The following is a 15,112-nucleotide window of genomic DNA, read 5'->3' as shown; positions in this document are numbered from 1 at the left end:
AAGAATTTAAATGATGAATTTTTGCATTGTTTTAATTATTTAGGGATAAGGGCATTGTTTGACTATAGGCCTAATATAATGTAGCCTAGGTTATTAATATTAATGCAGGCTATAGGTTTGCCTCATATAGCCTACTGGCAGGCTATTCAGTAGAAATACACCAGGGACTTTTGCGAATAACAGGACATCCTGATTTTCCAGTCTTGCTGCAAATCTTTTTAAGGCTATTTGTGTCATGGCATGGTCATACGGTCAGTGTCCTATTATAAGCTGCTCACTCGCACCATCTTGCTGGCTGCAAGTTCAAATCCTAACTCTACACACAATGAGGCATCCGCGTTACAGGCAAATAAAAGCAATTCTATTCAATGACCGTCACACACCTCGCTCCGACTGTGGGAGTAGTGTATTATGCAAAGAAAATGTTAGACGTATTGAACATTGTACCAGGAAGTAGTTGCTGAACCGAGAGAACAGTCCTGCCAAAGAGTCTGGTTCCTCATTCTGTGGCTTGGGTGAGGTATCGAGAGACAAATGAGGCTGACAGCAGTGTAACGGGAATTATCCTCTCAAATAGTGTGCTGTAACTCACGCTGTACGGTAACATCTGACAGGTAAGTAACATCACAAACCTCGTGCTTATATGCTGATAACTTTTATGCTCCCAATTTAAATGTTGTTCAGCAAGCGTAGTAAAACGTTTTTAAGACTGCCAACTTCCACGCGTAAAACAACTTTGGCGTGTGCGTTTTAATAGTGATACTACAGTAAGAATGTGAAGTTCTTACTAAGTAAGAATGTGAAGTTCATCCAGAGTCAACACGAATCTGTCAACTAGTATATACCTACAATCGATAACCAGATATTCAACTGACAAATTATAGCCAATGAGTAAAGCTGTATTGCTAGTCACATATGTGGGCAAATATGCCCGAATCTGCCGTGCGCCTTATTGGATAGCCAGACCGGCATCCCAAATGTTTACCAAAAGTAGTGTACCCTATCCTCTGGGCAACAACTGTTCTGTGCTATTCCCAGTTGCCCTTATAGATTAGATGATTCAAATTAAAGCCTGGACTGTTCTGCAAATATGCTTACAGAATAAGTAGTATACTAATGGTAGGCCCTATATCAGATTTAGGTTACAGGACTCGGTGTAGGCTACATTTTCATGCCAAATTGGGGGAAGACTATACTTTTGTTTTCCAGCATGAGCTAACCAACTCTAAAAAAGTTATATATTAATTTACTTGCTTACCCTTGGTTATCAACATCTCTCAAGGTAACATAGCCAGCTCCACTAGCTATCCAGGATATAATAATAGTAATAGTAATGCTGCTCTTTTAACCCATTGTGTCCTGGAGACACATATGCGCTGCATTGAGATTTGAGCTGTTTTATGAAAAATGTGGGTAAGTTAGAGCTGAATGTACACATTCTAAGGGAAAACGAGGGTCCTAGCTTTTAAATGTAACTCGTTTCATGTTTGTATGTGCTTCGGAGGCTGAGATATTTAGGATTTAATAGGCAGAGGGCACCCTTTCCCAAAAAGGGCTTAGGACAAAATGGATTAATAAACTATGTCTATGTGTAATAAACTCATGGTAGCTGAGCTTTCGTTTTGGTAGTCGGATTTTCAGCCACAGCTTTGTTCTCTCCCAGTGTATACCACATACAATTGCAGACAACTGCATTGTCAAACTCTTTGCCCCTGCTCCTCGGCTTCCTGTGTTGGTTAAGACCTCTGACTGGTCAGAGGAGGAAGTGTGCAGACACAGAAGCCCACTTTTCATTTCCCTAAACAGGCCTGCCTAGCCATAGCCCCACTTTCTTGAGCTTCTTTTTTTTCCAAAGATATTTTTTTGATGTCAGGATGGTGTGAGAGATGGACAGGAAGCGAATGGGGAGAGAGATGGGGAGGGGTCGGCAAATGACCCGGGCCAGGAATCGAACCCAGGTTGGCCACATGGTAGACGAGTGCCCTACCGGTTGGCTACGGCAGGGCCCACTTTCTTGAGCTTCATATAAAAATACAGATGGTGTGTGATCCAACAGCTAGAGTCTGTCTGAATAGTGGCTCTCTGCTGTTTGAAAAGCACTTTCTGTTTCCACACTTCAGCCACAATGTTGCAGACTGTTAGTGGTGGATGCTTATCTGGCTGTGTCCCCACATGACAGGGATAGGGATTTGTTTTTGGTTAAGAATGAAGGAGGCCCATGAGGATGTCGGGTGAAATCATTGAATAATGAAACTATAGTCCTGGAATAAAAATGAATTGAATGGCCATTCTCTCTCTCTCTCTCTCTCTCTCTCTCTCTCTCTCTCTCTCTCTCTCTCTCTCTCTCTCTCTCTCTCTCTCTCTCTCTCTGTGCTGTTTGCATTTGTGAGCGGCGCAGATTGTGTCCCTACCAGGAAGTTGCCGTTATGAACCTTTGGCTCCTAATTGTCCTGAGCATTTAACTGTTAAACATTACAGTATGAGGAAACAATGGCCGTGAAATTTCCCTACAGCTAGAGTAGAGCGAGATTAACAGGTTGTAAAATCAATACGGCAACAGCATGTAGAGATATGAGCTGATCTGTATTGCATAGTAATTATTTACCCCACTCTACAAATTCACGTGATGGCAGTTTGTAAAGGCTATGATTACAAGTATCATGTTGCGGATAAGGGTTTCATTCTTCCTCTGATAGTGCACTCACCGACACATGAGCAACACCTCTGACACATTTTCCATTGCTCCCCATTATATGGCTACAGTAAAATTCGGTGGAAAAGAGGTGTCTTTCTGTCAAATGAATTGATTGTCTGGTTAAAAGCGAAACGGAACTGACAACAACCGAATTGAAGCTCAAAGTAAACTAAAAGTACTGTATAACTTGCAGGTTTACTTATTTATTTGTAACAATGGCTTTTGCACTTTGGCTGCGCCAGGATTGTGGTGTCACTTCTGCCATGGTCAGGCAGTGGTTGTATGGAGTGCTGTGGTCCACCACTGCAGTTCCGCCCCTTTGTGTGTTTGTATGTTGTATGCTATAAGTCAAATGTCCTTGTATTATTTATTTATTCTTTGTGTAGCCCATATGTGTTTTTAGACCATATGTGTTTTTAGATGTTATGGATCATGTGTCTTATGGTTTCTACGTAAGGACAGCCATCTTTCTTTTTAAACTGCAAACCCAGTTTACCTCCGGGTTACCAATAAAGTTGAACATAACTGAACTGAACTGAAAGTAAACATGTCTATGTGCCATTGCAGATTACATCCTACTTACATGTGTATATTCAGAGACTGCAATTGAATCTTTCTTTCTTGTATATGGCCAGAGACTGCAGCTGAATCTTCCTATTCTGATTCTGTTGTGGCTTCTCCCTCTTCACAGGAGATATGGGTTGTAAAAAATCCAAGCTGACAGAAGGCGAGAATGCTGGCAAGCTTGATAAGACACAACCGCCAGTACGTACTGACCAAACTGTATATGTGAGAGATCCCACGTCCAGTAAGCCACCTATAGTAAGTAGTGAGCCATCAGCATGAGCCATCATATCAGGATGCTCCCATCTGTACCCTTGTGCTGCTTTTGAACCAGCCAATGACTATAACACACTGTTTCAGTATGAGCGTTGTGTGTAGTACTGTGTGTCAGTGTGTCGCAAGTGTCACAAAGTTGTACACCGATATTCTGTGTAACTCTCGTGCTGTCTGAAAACAATTTTAAATAAATCAGTGCCTTGTTTAAAATGCTGCCATATACTTTTACAGTAACAGCAGTAGGAGATACAGACAGCCTTGTGTATGTGTCATCTAACTGGTTGCCTTGTGTTCCAGAATGATCCTCCTCCACCAGGCTTGCTACCTGGTCAGGTTTTCCAGATGGAAGGTGAATTCCCATTTTAAATGCATCCCATGATTTCCCTTTTCCTGCGCCGTACTGAGCAGAGAGAAAAGAGAGAGAGAGAGAGAGAGATAGAGAGAGAGAGAGAGAGACAGAGAGAGAGAGAGACAGAGAGAGAGAGAGAGAGAGAGAGAGAGAGAGAGAGAGAGAGAGAGAGAGAGACAGAGAGAGACAGAGACAGAGACAGACAGACAGACAGACAGGAACGTACACACACACACACACACACACACACACACACACACACACACACACACACACACACACACACACACACACACACACACACACACACACACACACACACACACACACACACACACGCACACACACTTAAACTGTCACACACATAACATGTCTTCCTTTGCCTCCAACAGAACAGAAGGAGAGGGATAAAATTGTCATAGCCCTGTATCCCTACGAGGCTATTCACGCCGATGACCTGGGCTTTAAAAAGGGAGAAAAGATGAGAGTACTGGAGGAGTGAGTACACACTACCGGCAAACACTCAGCCTTTATATGTCACGCAGTGGTGTAGTCTACGTAGAACGCAGGTATACGGAGTATACCCACTTCCAAATTTCAGGGATTTCAGTATACCCACTTAAAATTGATTGATCCATTATTTAGAATGGCACAAATGTAAACAGTATACCCACTTAAAAAAAAATACAGTATACAGTATACCCACTACAAAAAAGTACACTACACCACTGATGTCACGTAATTAGCACACAAAAAAACAATCCAGAGTACATGTGTGTGACTACACAATGGTTAATGTAAAGGGCTAATCATCAATCCATTGGTTTTGTTTATTTTTTCAGACACGGAGAATGGTGGAAGGCTTGCTCTTTAACAACCAGAAAAGAGGGCTTCATTCCTTCCAATTACGTTGCACAAGCTGATACCATGGAAACAGAAGAGTAAGTGTGTTGCTGATGGCTTTTATTTAGCCACAGTTGTCCTACCCGTGGGATCTGATAACAGTGGTTGTTTTGTCCCATATTTTAGATGGTTCTTTAAGGATATCACAAGGAAGGACGCGGAAAGGCAACTTTTGGCACCAGCCAACAAACCAGGCGCATATCTCATCCGTGAAAGTGAAACCCAGAAGGGTAAGCTGTTTGCACTAAATGTTTATGACCTCTCATATGGAGTGCACCGATACCTATACTGGTATCGAGTATCGGCACAGACACTGTACATTGTACTCGTACTCGTACTCGTACTCGTCAAACACTTGCCGATACCAGGCATGATACTGCTATTACACGAAACAATGCAAAATCTTGTCACGTTCTGTGGACTTGAAAGCAGCATGGAAAAAAGTGCTACCTCATACATTCACTAACATTTAAATCTACATGGAAATGGACAATAAAAAATATCGCAGGTGGAAAAAAACAAGGCCATACATTTATTTTCATTGTATGTCAGTGGTAAAAGGTATCTGTATCGGTACTCGGTATCGGCAAGTACACACATTAATGTACTCGTACTTGTATCGGTTTTCAAAAAACTGGTATCGGTGCATCCCTACTCATATGGAATGCAGAACAGTTCACATACAGATCGGCGTGGCCGGCCCTGCCGTGTCCCAACGGTAGGGCACTGTGTTACTGCGCCGGCGACCCAGGTTCGATTCCGGCCCTGGGTCATTTGTCGATCCTTCCCCGTCTCTCTCTCTCCCCACTCGTTTCCTGTCTATCCTCCTGTCCTGTCAGAAATAAAAGCATTAAAAAAAAAAAACATTGGCTTGCCCAGGGTTAGCTTCCATGTCACAAGTGGAGGACTAGGATGGGTCTAAACAAATCACACAAATCCCCATCGCTGTAATAGCACTGATAATAGTTGTATGGTGTTACTTAGGATTGATATAATCTCTTAATGGATTATCTACTTATTTTACTAAATAACCTTGATTTGGATCTAACTTCGCATAATGATTTACTGTTCTCTTTCCCTTTCACGCAGGAAGTTATTCCCTATCCATCAGAGATGTGGACACCCAGGGCATGGACGTTGTCAAGCACTATAAGATCCGTAGCCTAGACAACGGAGGGTTTTACATTTCTCCTAAAATCACCTTCACGGATATCAGCAGCATGATAAAACATTATCACAGTAAGAGAACGCAGTAAACAAACACAATCAGTGCCACCTTATGCACTGTGTAATGTTTAATCAATATTTGTCAAGCTGGCGGAGAGGTATTCAGGAGTTTGAGGATGTTTCTGCCCTCCCATTACAGAGCAAGCAGATGGCCTGTGTCGGAAACTGGAAAAGCCCTGTGACAAGCCCAAAGCTCAGAAACCATGGGACAAAGATGCATGGGAAATCTCCAAAGAATCCATCAAGATGGTGAAGAAACTTGGAGCTGGGCAATTTGGAGAGGTGTGGATGGGTAAGAAATCAGGAATCACAAATCATTGGCTTTTTTCAATTGATCTTTGTCAGGATTTCATTCACAGTTGGCTTCTTTATTCACAAGTCCTGAAATCGTGCGTGAACGTGAAGCGTTTACTGAAAAGGCCACAATGGCTGGCCCAAACCGCAAGCTCACACCTTGCGCTTTGAACTTGCCATCGCCCAATAGGGCGCACAGACAACCATAGTCAAATGCTCCTTCTTCCTGCTGCAGTCTGGATTTGCTGGCATCAATGGCCACCTTATGATGAGGGATGATAGCACTGTCCATGGGCCTTATCGAGGGAGATCAGTGGAGGAAATAATGGCGCATCTAAGGCCCGATTTGCATGCGATTCTGCCGCTCTCCTCGCTACCTTTACGCTGCGGCGAGGACTGATGAATTGCAGGAAGCTGTCAGGCTTTTTTGCAAATATACAAATGTTGTGGGAGGCCCCGCACATTCAAACCGTTTCCTTCAGCGTCCTCTGACCCGGCTGATAGTAAGTGGACTGCTCAAGAGGCGAAGAGCGGGGGTAGTAGTAACCAAGACGCTCCAATCGCCAGTAAACATTTCCTTCCATTGAGGCCCTGAGTTGCTTGTTATGGCTCTCCCCTGGTTCCCCCTTGCCTGTGTTTAATAGTCTCAGACTGTTTTGCCTATCACAAACCAAGGGGAAAAGCGAAATCACATGGGGAGCTTGGAATATGCTTGGAAAATCCCACGCTGGAATTGCTGAGGTGAACTGTGTCCTCTGCAGCTGGAACTATAGGGGGTTGAACTACTGCATCACTTGTTGTGTTGTGTGTAACGGAGGCCAACTAGCAGAGTGTGGCATGGAACGTAGAGTAGAGTAAAGTAGAGTAGAGTAGAGTAAAGTAGAGTAGAGTAGCTGTATTGATCCTCGGGGGGCAAATTAAGGTGTCCTGTAGCTTACATAAATATAATGGCCATTTATAATGGACATTTCAAGACACATGTAGCACAGGTAATAGTCAGGGAGGGAACAAAATAAAAAACTACAGAAAAAATAAAGAGGCAATTGTGCAAGAACTTGCAGTAGTAAACCTCCAGCGGTAGCTCAGCGGTATCGTGCTGTGCCTCTCATGCGGTGGCGAGTTGGAGACCCGAGGGGTGGACTGCGCGGAAACACCTCGGTTATATGTGCATGATATGTCCTTGCACTTAGTTTCACTAAAACTCTCACAGCTCATCGAGCCACAAACTACGGCAATGATTGGACAGGAAAGGAGAAATGAATCTGTTGAACGATGGTCCCATGTGGTTTTACTTTCATATATTTTTTTTTGTTCTTGTCTGGATCTCCTCTGGTTATCGTGAGGCCTGCTGTGCCCTTGTTCCTGTTCCCCTGTGCCAGTGGCATGCAAACTGCCGAGTTGTCATGAACAAGGGAGTTGTCCTCCCTGAAGCAGTGTCGATGCTGTGCAGCTAGCTCTGTACATCTTCAGCCATGTATTTCTTTGCTTGCTCATAAACACGGTTTGCGCTGTACTGTGCCACTACAGAAGCCTAGATCAGTGTTTCTCAACAGGGGTGCCGGGGGCCCCCCTCAGGGGTGCCGCGGAAACGTGGCTGATAAATAAATTATGTAATATGATACATATTTGTCTAAATTGATATGTTAATGCTAGTCAGTGGAATCTTTCATCTGCCATTTACACACAATAAAGTAGCCTAAATTTAGGTCACCCCAGTCAGCTGCAACTTTGAACGTAGGTCGTGTGACGTCTCCAAATGTATTACTTTCCTAAGCCTTTGTGGTATTGGATGCAATGCCATGTTACGGCTTGTTGGTTTGGGGTGCCTTGAAATTTTTCACGAATTGAAAGGGTGCCTCGCATAAAAAAAGGTTGAGAATCACTGGCCTAGATTGTGGTTTGAGCACTTGGTTGACGAGTAAACAGAAAGATTATTAGTATGACAATGATGAAGGTGTGTCAAATGGCTTTTGTTATCTTCAGGTTAATAACTCAAAAATGACTGAAAATATTGAAGGCTTTTTTGAATGATGATTCAAATGTAAAGAACTGAGAGCACTGAAATGTAAAGCACTGTTTTGGTTTTCAACTGTGCTGAGCTTTCACTGGGATGTTGCCATGGTAGATGTCCCAGAGAGCCACACTTTACATGACGTGTATGCAAAATGAGAAGTGAGCTCTTACATCATGAATTCCTTTGTCTGCAAATACTTGTCATCTCAAAAATTCCCGTTTGTTACAGCTAGGGTTTGAGAAATATTTCTCCGAAGTGACGACTTCAGATTTTGTTTCCTCAGTACTGTGGGTTTTATTTTGGTCAAAGGCGTTTAGGTCAACTGCCACACCCATTATCATTATAGGAAGATGTTTGTAAGAAGATAATAAACACAAGGCTTGCTGGACATAATAAGGCCTGTAGAAGTTTTTATGGTGAGAGACAGGTAGATTAGCTAAATATAGACAGGGCGAGGGCAAGTTTATATGGAACAAGGAATTTCTGAATGGTGGTATAAAGTCAATTTGGTGCTACGTGTTGTTCATGATGCATTTCAGAAATGCTGTAGGCTGATGATGAAAGGCAGATGCAGTGCAGTCCCCTGCATAGGCTGATAATCTATTTTTTAAATCATGTGATTTTACTGGTTAAACTAATGTATAAGATGCCATCCCATTGCAGACAAACTTGAGATATGCTGACGAGTCTTTTTTTTTAAATTATATTTGCAGCGTATTACAATAACAGCACCAAGGTGGCAGTGAAGACCCTGAAGCCAGGCACCATGTCTGTGGAGGCCTTCCTGGAGGAGGCCAACCTCATGAAGACTCTACAACACGACCGCCTAGTGCGACTCTACGCCGTCGTAACCAAAATTGAACCAATATACATCATCACAGAGTATATGTCCAATGGTAGAGTATATGGCCACCGTTTTTTAGCTAGGGTACAGTTGGGACAAAAGTGCACCTTTTTTGTTTGATTAATTACATAAACATTAAACATCCTAGAGATATAATTCCATGATTATATATTTGCCTACATCCTGAAAATATGTTCTGTCCAAAACAACTTTCTTTTTTGGACCTTTTAATTGTCTAATTTCTGCGTGGAAGGGGACAAAAATAAAAGTGTACCCAGCTGTACTCAGCCTACCCTAACACATTTACAATCCCCACCCCCCTCACTCTCCACTCAACCCAGACGAACACATTCAGTTAGCCACACATCTTGAATACCTTGCTAGGAAATATTACTTATTACAACCAAATAAAATCGTAAAGAAGAAGGAAAAGACAATAAAAATAAAAAATAAACGCAACTATGGGATTAATTAATTCACCATTGCTTTTCCAGTCAGCCAATTGTTGATAGTAGATGCCTTCGGATTTTTGTAAGCTTATTCATTTGTGTCTTTATTACATTGTTGACTTCGGATGGCCTTTTATTCTCCTTTTTGTTTTTGTTTCTCAAGGGAGTCTCCTGGATTTCTTAAAAAGTGACACTGGGTGCCGATTGCAGCTGCCTAAACTTATAGACTTCTCTGCTCAGGTACAATAACGTTAAAGTTAAATATTAGACGTTAAACAATAAAGTCTTGTCTATATCTGACACAGCCATGTCTATTTTCCCCAGAAGAGGAACCGTAACTGGCATTTGTTTGAATTAAGTTGTTGTGCAACAGATTAAGTCAACCAAACCATGCTGACACAATAGTTTCGAGACAAGTCAGTGATGTGCAAACAGTTGTAACACCTTCTTTGATTTACACATTTTATGATGTTTGTGCACAATTTTGCATGTAATGTTATCTATGCAAAAGTTACGATTCTTATTATATTAGTTATGCTGTATGACAGTAAATGTCTCCTACTGGTAGTAATGTGTTGAAGTAATGTAGTAATGAATCACACAAACTACAAATAGAAAGCTGATGTACATGTCCCTGAAATTGAAAGGTAGCCTAGATTGGCAAGATTATACCAAAGTGATTGTTAAATGACAGTGAAAGTGCATTTTTATTTGCAGTTGTCCCATTAACCCTAGGTTAGCAAAGTAGATATTGGATGTGGGGTCATAATAATGCGATACTGGCACTTGTCTTTTTACAACAGATTGCTGAGGGCATGGCTTATATTGAACATAAGAACTACATCCATCGGGACCTGAGGGCTGCCAATGTGTTGGTGTCAGAAAGCCTACTCTGTAAGATCGCCGATTTTGGTCTTGCCAGAGTAATCGAAGATGACCAGTACACTGCTAGAGAAGGTATCATCTGTCAATGTCGTCTTAAATGCCCTCAATGATATACTGTATGGGTCTTTTTGTGTTCATTACCTCCGTCAAGGAGGTTATGTTTGTCTGTTTGTTTGTCTGTCTGCAGAATAATTCAAAAAGTTCTGAACTTATTTGACTAAATTTTGTGGAGTTGAGAAAAGGCACAATTGATTAAATTTCGGTGGTGATACAGATCACTATCCGGATCCAGGAATTTTGTAAAAGATTATTTTACCATTGCAAGATAGGTCAACATTTTGACATTACAATTTTCAAGTCCACAAAAATTAATCAGACAGCCTTGAAAAAAATGAAGGGGTGTAACATAGTGAAATGTTAAATCAAACAGCTTCCTTGGCGGAGGTCTGCACTCCCTGAGTGCTTGTCTAGTTTTATGTTGTAGGCTAATTAAATTGACTCAGTTGTTTTTGCACGAAGATTAATGTACTGAATATTATTAATAATAATAATAATTGTATTTGTATAGCACTGTATCATACAAGGCATGTAACTCAAAGTGCTTAACAAATGGGAAAAAAACATCATTGTTAGAGATGGATTTAAAAGGAGAGGTAGAGAGGAAAGGCAGAAATAACAGGTACGATAAGCAATATACACAAATAAGAACGTTTTATCCCCTGTTAGGAGCCAAGTTCCCCATTAAGTGGACAGCACCCGAAGCCATCAACTATGGCTTCTTCACAATCAAGTCTGACATGTGGTCCTTTGGCGTCCTTCTTTATGAAATCATAACATATGGAAAGATTCCATACCCAGGTAAAACATGCAATTATTTGACGACATCATAGAGTATGGATGTGTGCTTTTCTCCTTAAACCTGTGTTAACTGTATGATTTTCTTCTACCCCTGATCGAAAGATGTTCAATACAGATTCTGAGCTAACGCTCTATGTGACAATTGTGAACTCAAGTCTTATGATTGCAATATACAGTCTTTAGTTGTATGAACCGTTTGGGCCCCCTCGTGTCACTGTCATCTTGTGACATACTTTTGTGGTCTTTTGCCTAAATGCACAGAAGAGTGTTTTGTACTTTTTCTGCTTATTCTCAAGAGGGAAATGGCAACACCTAGTGGTTAAACGTTTGACCTGCACTGTAGCTCACCTCTTTTCCCATGGTATGCAAGAGAACATGTGATTGATCAGGAGCACTGAATACTACTGTTTTGGAACAAACTGTTAAAAGTGTACGTGTCTGTGTGTGTGTGTGTGTGTGTGTGTGTGTGTGTGTGTGTGTGTGTGTGTGTGTGTGTGTGTGTGTGTGTGTGTGTGTGTGTGTGTGTGTGTGTGTGTGTGTGTGTGTGTGTGTGTGCGTGTGTGTGCGTGTGTGTTTGTGGGTTTGTGTTTGTGGGTTTGTGTTTGTGTGCGTGTGAGTGTGTGCGTGCGTGCAGCGTGTGTTGTTTTGTCTGTGCCTTACTCCCTGTATTTACCTTTAAACCTGCACTGCATGTATGGAGTTTGACTTGTACGCAGTGTATTAATTCTATCACATTGCATCTAAAGGCATGAGCAACGGTGAGGTGATGACATCAGTTCAGAGGGGTTACCGCATGCCCAAGCCGGAAAACTGTCCCGGTGAGCTCTACGAGATCATGACGAGCTGTTGGAAGGACAAACCGGACGACCGGCCCACTTTTGACTTCATGCAAAGTGTTCTGGGTGACTTCTACACGGCCACTGAGGGGCAGTACCAGCAGCAGCCATAGAAAGGGACCATAAGATCATTACTCCAGCGAGGGACGAGAAAAAAATATACCAAGACGGAATACTGAAAAATATGGTCGGAACATGAGGATGAGAGTTCTCTAAGCATTTGTACTGTATGTGGGTGCCAATACAACTGCTTGCTTTAAAAAGGCAAGCTTGAATATGATTTTTTTCTTGTACTTCAAATTGAAGTTTTTTCTTTCTTGAGTTTCTGAGGTGGTGCCCTCAAGACATAAGTGAAAAATAATGCCTTGTTAAAGACTGGACTCAAATGCTCTTCAACATATGACTTGGAAGATTGTGGATCACTGGCATCATCATCATGATGGCGAACAAAACTATCAGAAAACAGAACATAATATGCATTGGTACATTTTGATGTGACGGAAAACCTTTAGGGGTTTTGTCATGTTATTATACCAAGCCTCTTTTTAAAAACCTCAATACTGTGAATGGTATGCAAAGTCAGGGGCACTGTGGCGTTGTAAATGAAATTGTAAATCAATCATCTGAGCATTGTGCATGTAATGTATAGGCCTACTTGAGTTAATCTTGAAATCAATGTTTGAATGTTTTCATTCTCAAACTGTCATTTCAAACAAACTTAAAAAGCTATAACAATAAAACTTCACTATTCTTTAATACATTTCATATTCCATTGTTATAACATATATGGATCAGTAGCACTTTGTAAACTTTGGATTTTTTTTTACTTGGATGTGTTTAATGACGTTTGCATAATATCGCAAGTGTGCTAAAATGCTTTCAACTTATGTTTTGGTACACAGCCTTATTGTATAGGGAGAAGAGAGAACTGAACTCCGGATGTCATGTCCCACTTTCAATGTTAACTGTACAGAGTACTGTAATACTGTGATAATATTTAGCCTATTGTGAGAAATTAAATAACACACATTAGTTGACCTGGTTTTAGGTCTTTAGCTAATGACTCTGTTTAATTTTATACCTTCATTTCCATTCAGTTGTCAGACTTGTGTTGACATTTTAACATTTGTTTTGTAAAGTCAATGTACTACTAAGTCTTTTTGAAATTAAAATGCACTACAAAATGACTTCATATTGTCCCTATATTTATAACATACACTCAAATGCACTGAAGTGATGTATAATATAGATAGGCCTATGTGTTATTGGTTTTCTGCGTTATATAAAACCTACGGGAGGAGAGATGTGCTCTGGTATGGCGCTCTGTTTTAACCTCTATTTTATCTGTGAACATTATACTATCATTTTTAGTTTCTATACAGTGGGACATAGAAAAAATGCTGAGTCCCATGTAAGGGGGGTCCTGGCTATAATAGCTGTGCCAATTAATATTGTGGCAAAACAATAAGGCCTGCTGCCAGTCATCAAACGTTTAGTCATGTTTACAACATAATGAATGAACAATGTTGCCAAGGCTATAGCGATGGGATCCAATAATTTACAGTAGTTCCTATATGGCATGACCAATCACATTTGCCAATCCCACAATGACAGGTGAATTTATAGCCTACCAAAGCTAACCAGGTGAGTGACATACGCCCTAGCTATAAAACAGGCACATATAATTTGGTTAACATTGAAGGTTCACTTCTTTGAACAAAATGGTATGTAGGCCTAGCCTATAGGCTTGCATGGATTACACCACACCATGTCACAAAAATTAGGAACAAATATTAGATATTAGAAATACCGGTATTAGAACAAATTCAGCTTTATTGGCGGAGGTCTGCACTCTCTGAGTGCATTATTTTTTTCAACAAAAAGAAAAGAAAAAAAAGAAAGAATATACTGAGGTGGACAGTAGACCAAAGAACAGCAGATAAGATTGTAAGTGGCGCAGAATCTACTGCAGAGTCAGCAGATAGCCTACATGTTAATCCTGTGAAAATAAATGAGTAGGCCTATCATTCCACTTTTACACTTAGTCCATGAGCCAGACCACCGATCGCAATCGAAAGGGTGGGCAAAGTCTTGTTGGTATTTTATTATTGCTATATATGTCTAGTTTATGAATTGGTATGATAACCTTTGCAGAACAGTAGCTTTATCATATTTATCATGCATTTCTTATTTGAACCATTTTACACTAAAAACGCCTAGGCTAATTTGCTAATATCTTGATAAATTGAACATAAAAATGACTGTTAGATAAATATATTTATAGGAAAAGATGGTATACAACATTCTTGGATAGTTCAAAGGGCACATTACACATATTTCCCACTTAATTTAGTTCAGGCCTCCATTTTCACTGACTTTTCGTTTAAAAATGAGGGTTTATTTCTCAACAGTGAAAATACTGGTAGATTGGGTAAGAAAAATAAATCATCTATGCCTCACCACACAATTTTGCCAGTACATTACAATACAGGTGGGTTTTGTATTATAAGTTTTCTTAAAAATTTCCTTAAAAAAAGTTTCATTATCCAAACAAAGTGTACTGTACTTAAATGTAAACTAATTTAGAGACGCACTCGAATTTGATATGTAGACAAAGACCTATTTGATGAAGCAGAGACTTCACTTTTTACATCAACAGGGTGTTTGGAGAGGATAAAGTAACTTTTTGTACCATGCTGTTGTTGAGAGTGTACTACACTATACAATCCAGTGGCATGCACAGACATTTTTGGGGGCAGGTGCTCAAGGTGGGGGCGGGGGGCGTGTGGAACTTCCAGTTGCCTTGCTAGGTTAGAGCGTTTTCATTCGTGGGCCACTTCAAATTTTATAAAAGGCTGCACTATGAACACAGATCAGGATTTCCCCCCAGCAGTTTAGGCCTATATTGCAAGGTGGGC

The 15,112-nt window shown here is 40.9% G+C and overlaps 1 protein-coding gene across 3 annotated transcripts; it reads left to right on the top strand.

Annotated features, from left to right (window-relative positions):
- Nucleotides 1-454: 454 nt before the first annotated feature.
- On the top strand, nt 455-13,365 carry lyn (LYN proto-oncogene, Src family tyrosine kinase). Of its 3 annotated transcripts, none has more exons than XM_063219047.1 (13): nt 455-614; nt 3,387-3,460; nt 3,833-3,884; nt 4,277-4,382; nt 4,727-4,825; nt 4,914-5,017; nt 5,877-6,026; nt 6,154-6,306; nt 9,036-9,218; nt 9,779-9,855; nt 10,419-10,572; nt 11,227-11,358; nt 12,105-13,365. In XM_063219047.1, the coding sequence occupies exons 2-13, from the start codon at nt 3,392-3,394 to the stop codon at nt 12,305-12,307; spliced, it is 1,482 nt and encodes a 493-aa protein (XP_063075117.1). In that variant the 5' UTR covers nt 455-614; nt 3,387-3,391; the 3' UTR covers nt 12,308-13,365. The 3 variants fall into 3 exon arrangements, with proteins under 3 accessions (XP_063075117.1, XP_063075115.1, XP_063075116.1); XM_063219045.1 differs by having other exon boundaries at nt 3,387-3,517; XM_063219046.1 differs by lacking the exon at nt 455-614 and having other exon boundaries at nt 3,336-3,517.
- Nucleotides 13,366-15,112: the final 1,747 nt, after the last annotated feature.

The sequence above is a fragment of the Engraulis encrasicolus genome, chromosome 16 (assembly GCF_034702125.1).
Source record: "Engraulis encrasicolus isolate BLACKSEA-1 chromosome 16, IST_EnEncr_1.0, whole genome shotgun sequence".
In the NCBI taxonomy this organism is placed as follows: domain Eukaryota; kingdom Metazoa; phylum Chordata; class Actinopteri; order Clupeiformes; family Engraulidae; genus Engraulis; species Engraulis encrasicolus.
Note: the sequence above shows the minus strand (reverse complement) of the source record. Positions and strands in the feature narration are given on the sequence as shown.

Coding starts and splice junctions, on each gene's coding strand:
- lyn (XM_063219045.1), top strand. CDS start 3,392: ATGGGTTGTAAAAAATCCAAGCTGACAGAAGGCGAGAATGCTGGCAAG. Junction 4,826..4,913: donor GATACCATGGAAACAGAAGA/GTAAGTGTGTTG, acceptor CCCATATTTTAG/ATGGTTCTTTAAGGATATCA. Junction 9,856..10,418: donor TTATAGACTTCTCTGCTCAG/GTACAATAACGT, acceptor TTTTTACAACAG/ATTGCTGAGGGCATGGCTTA.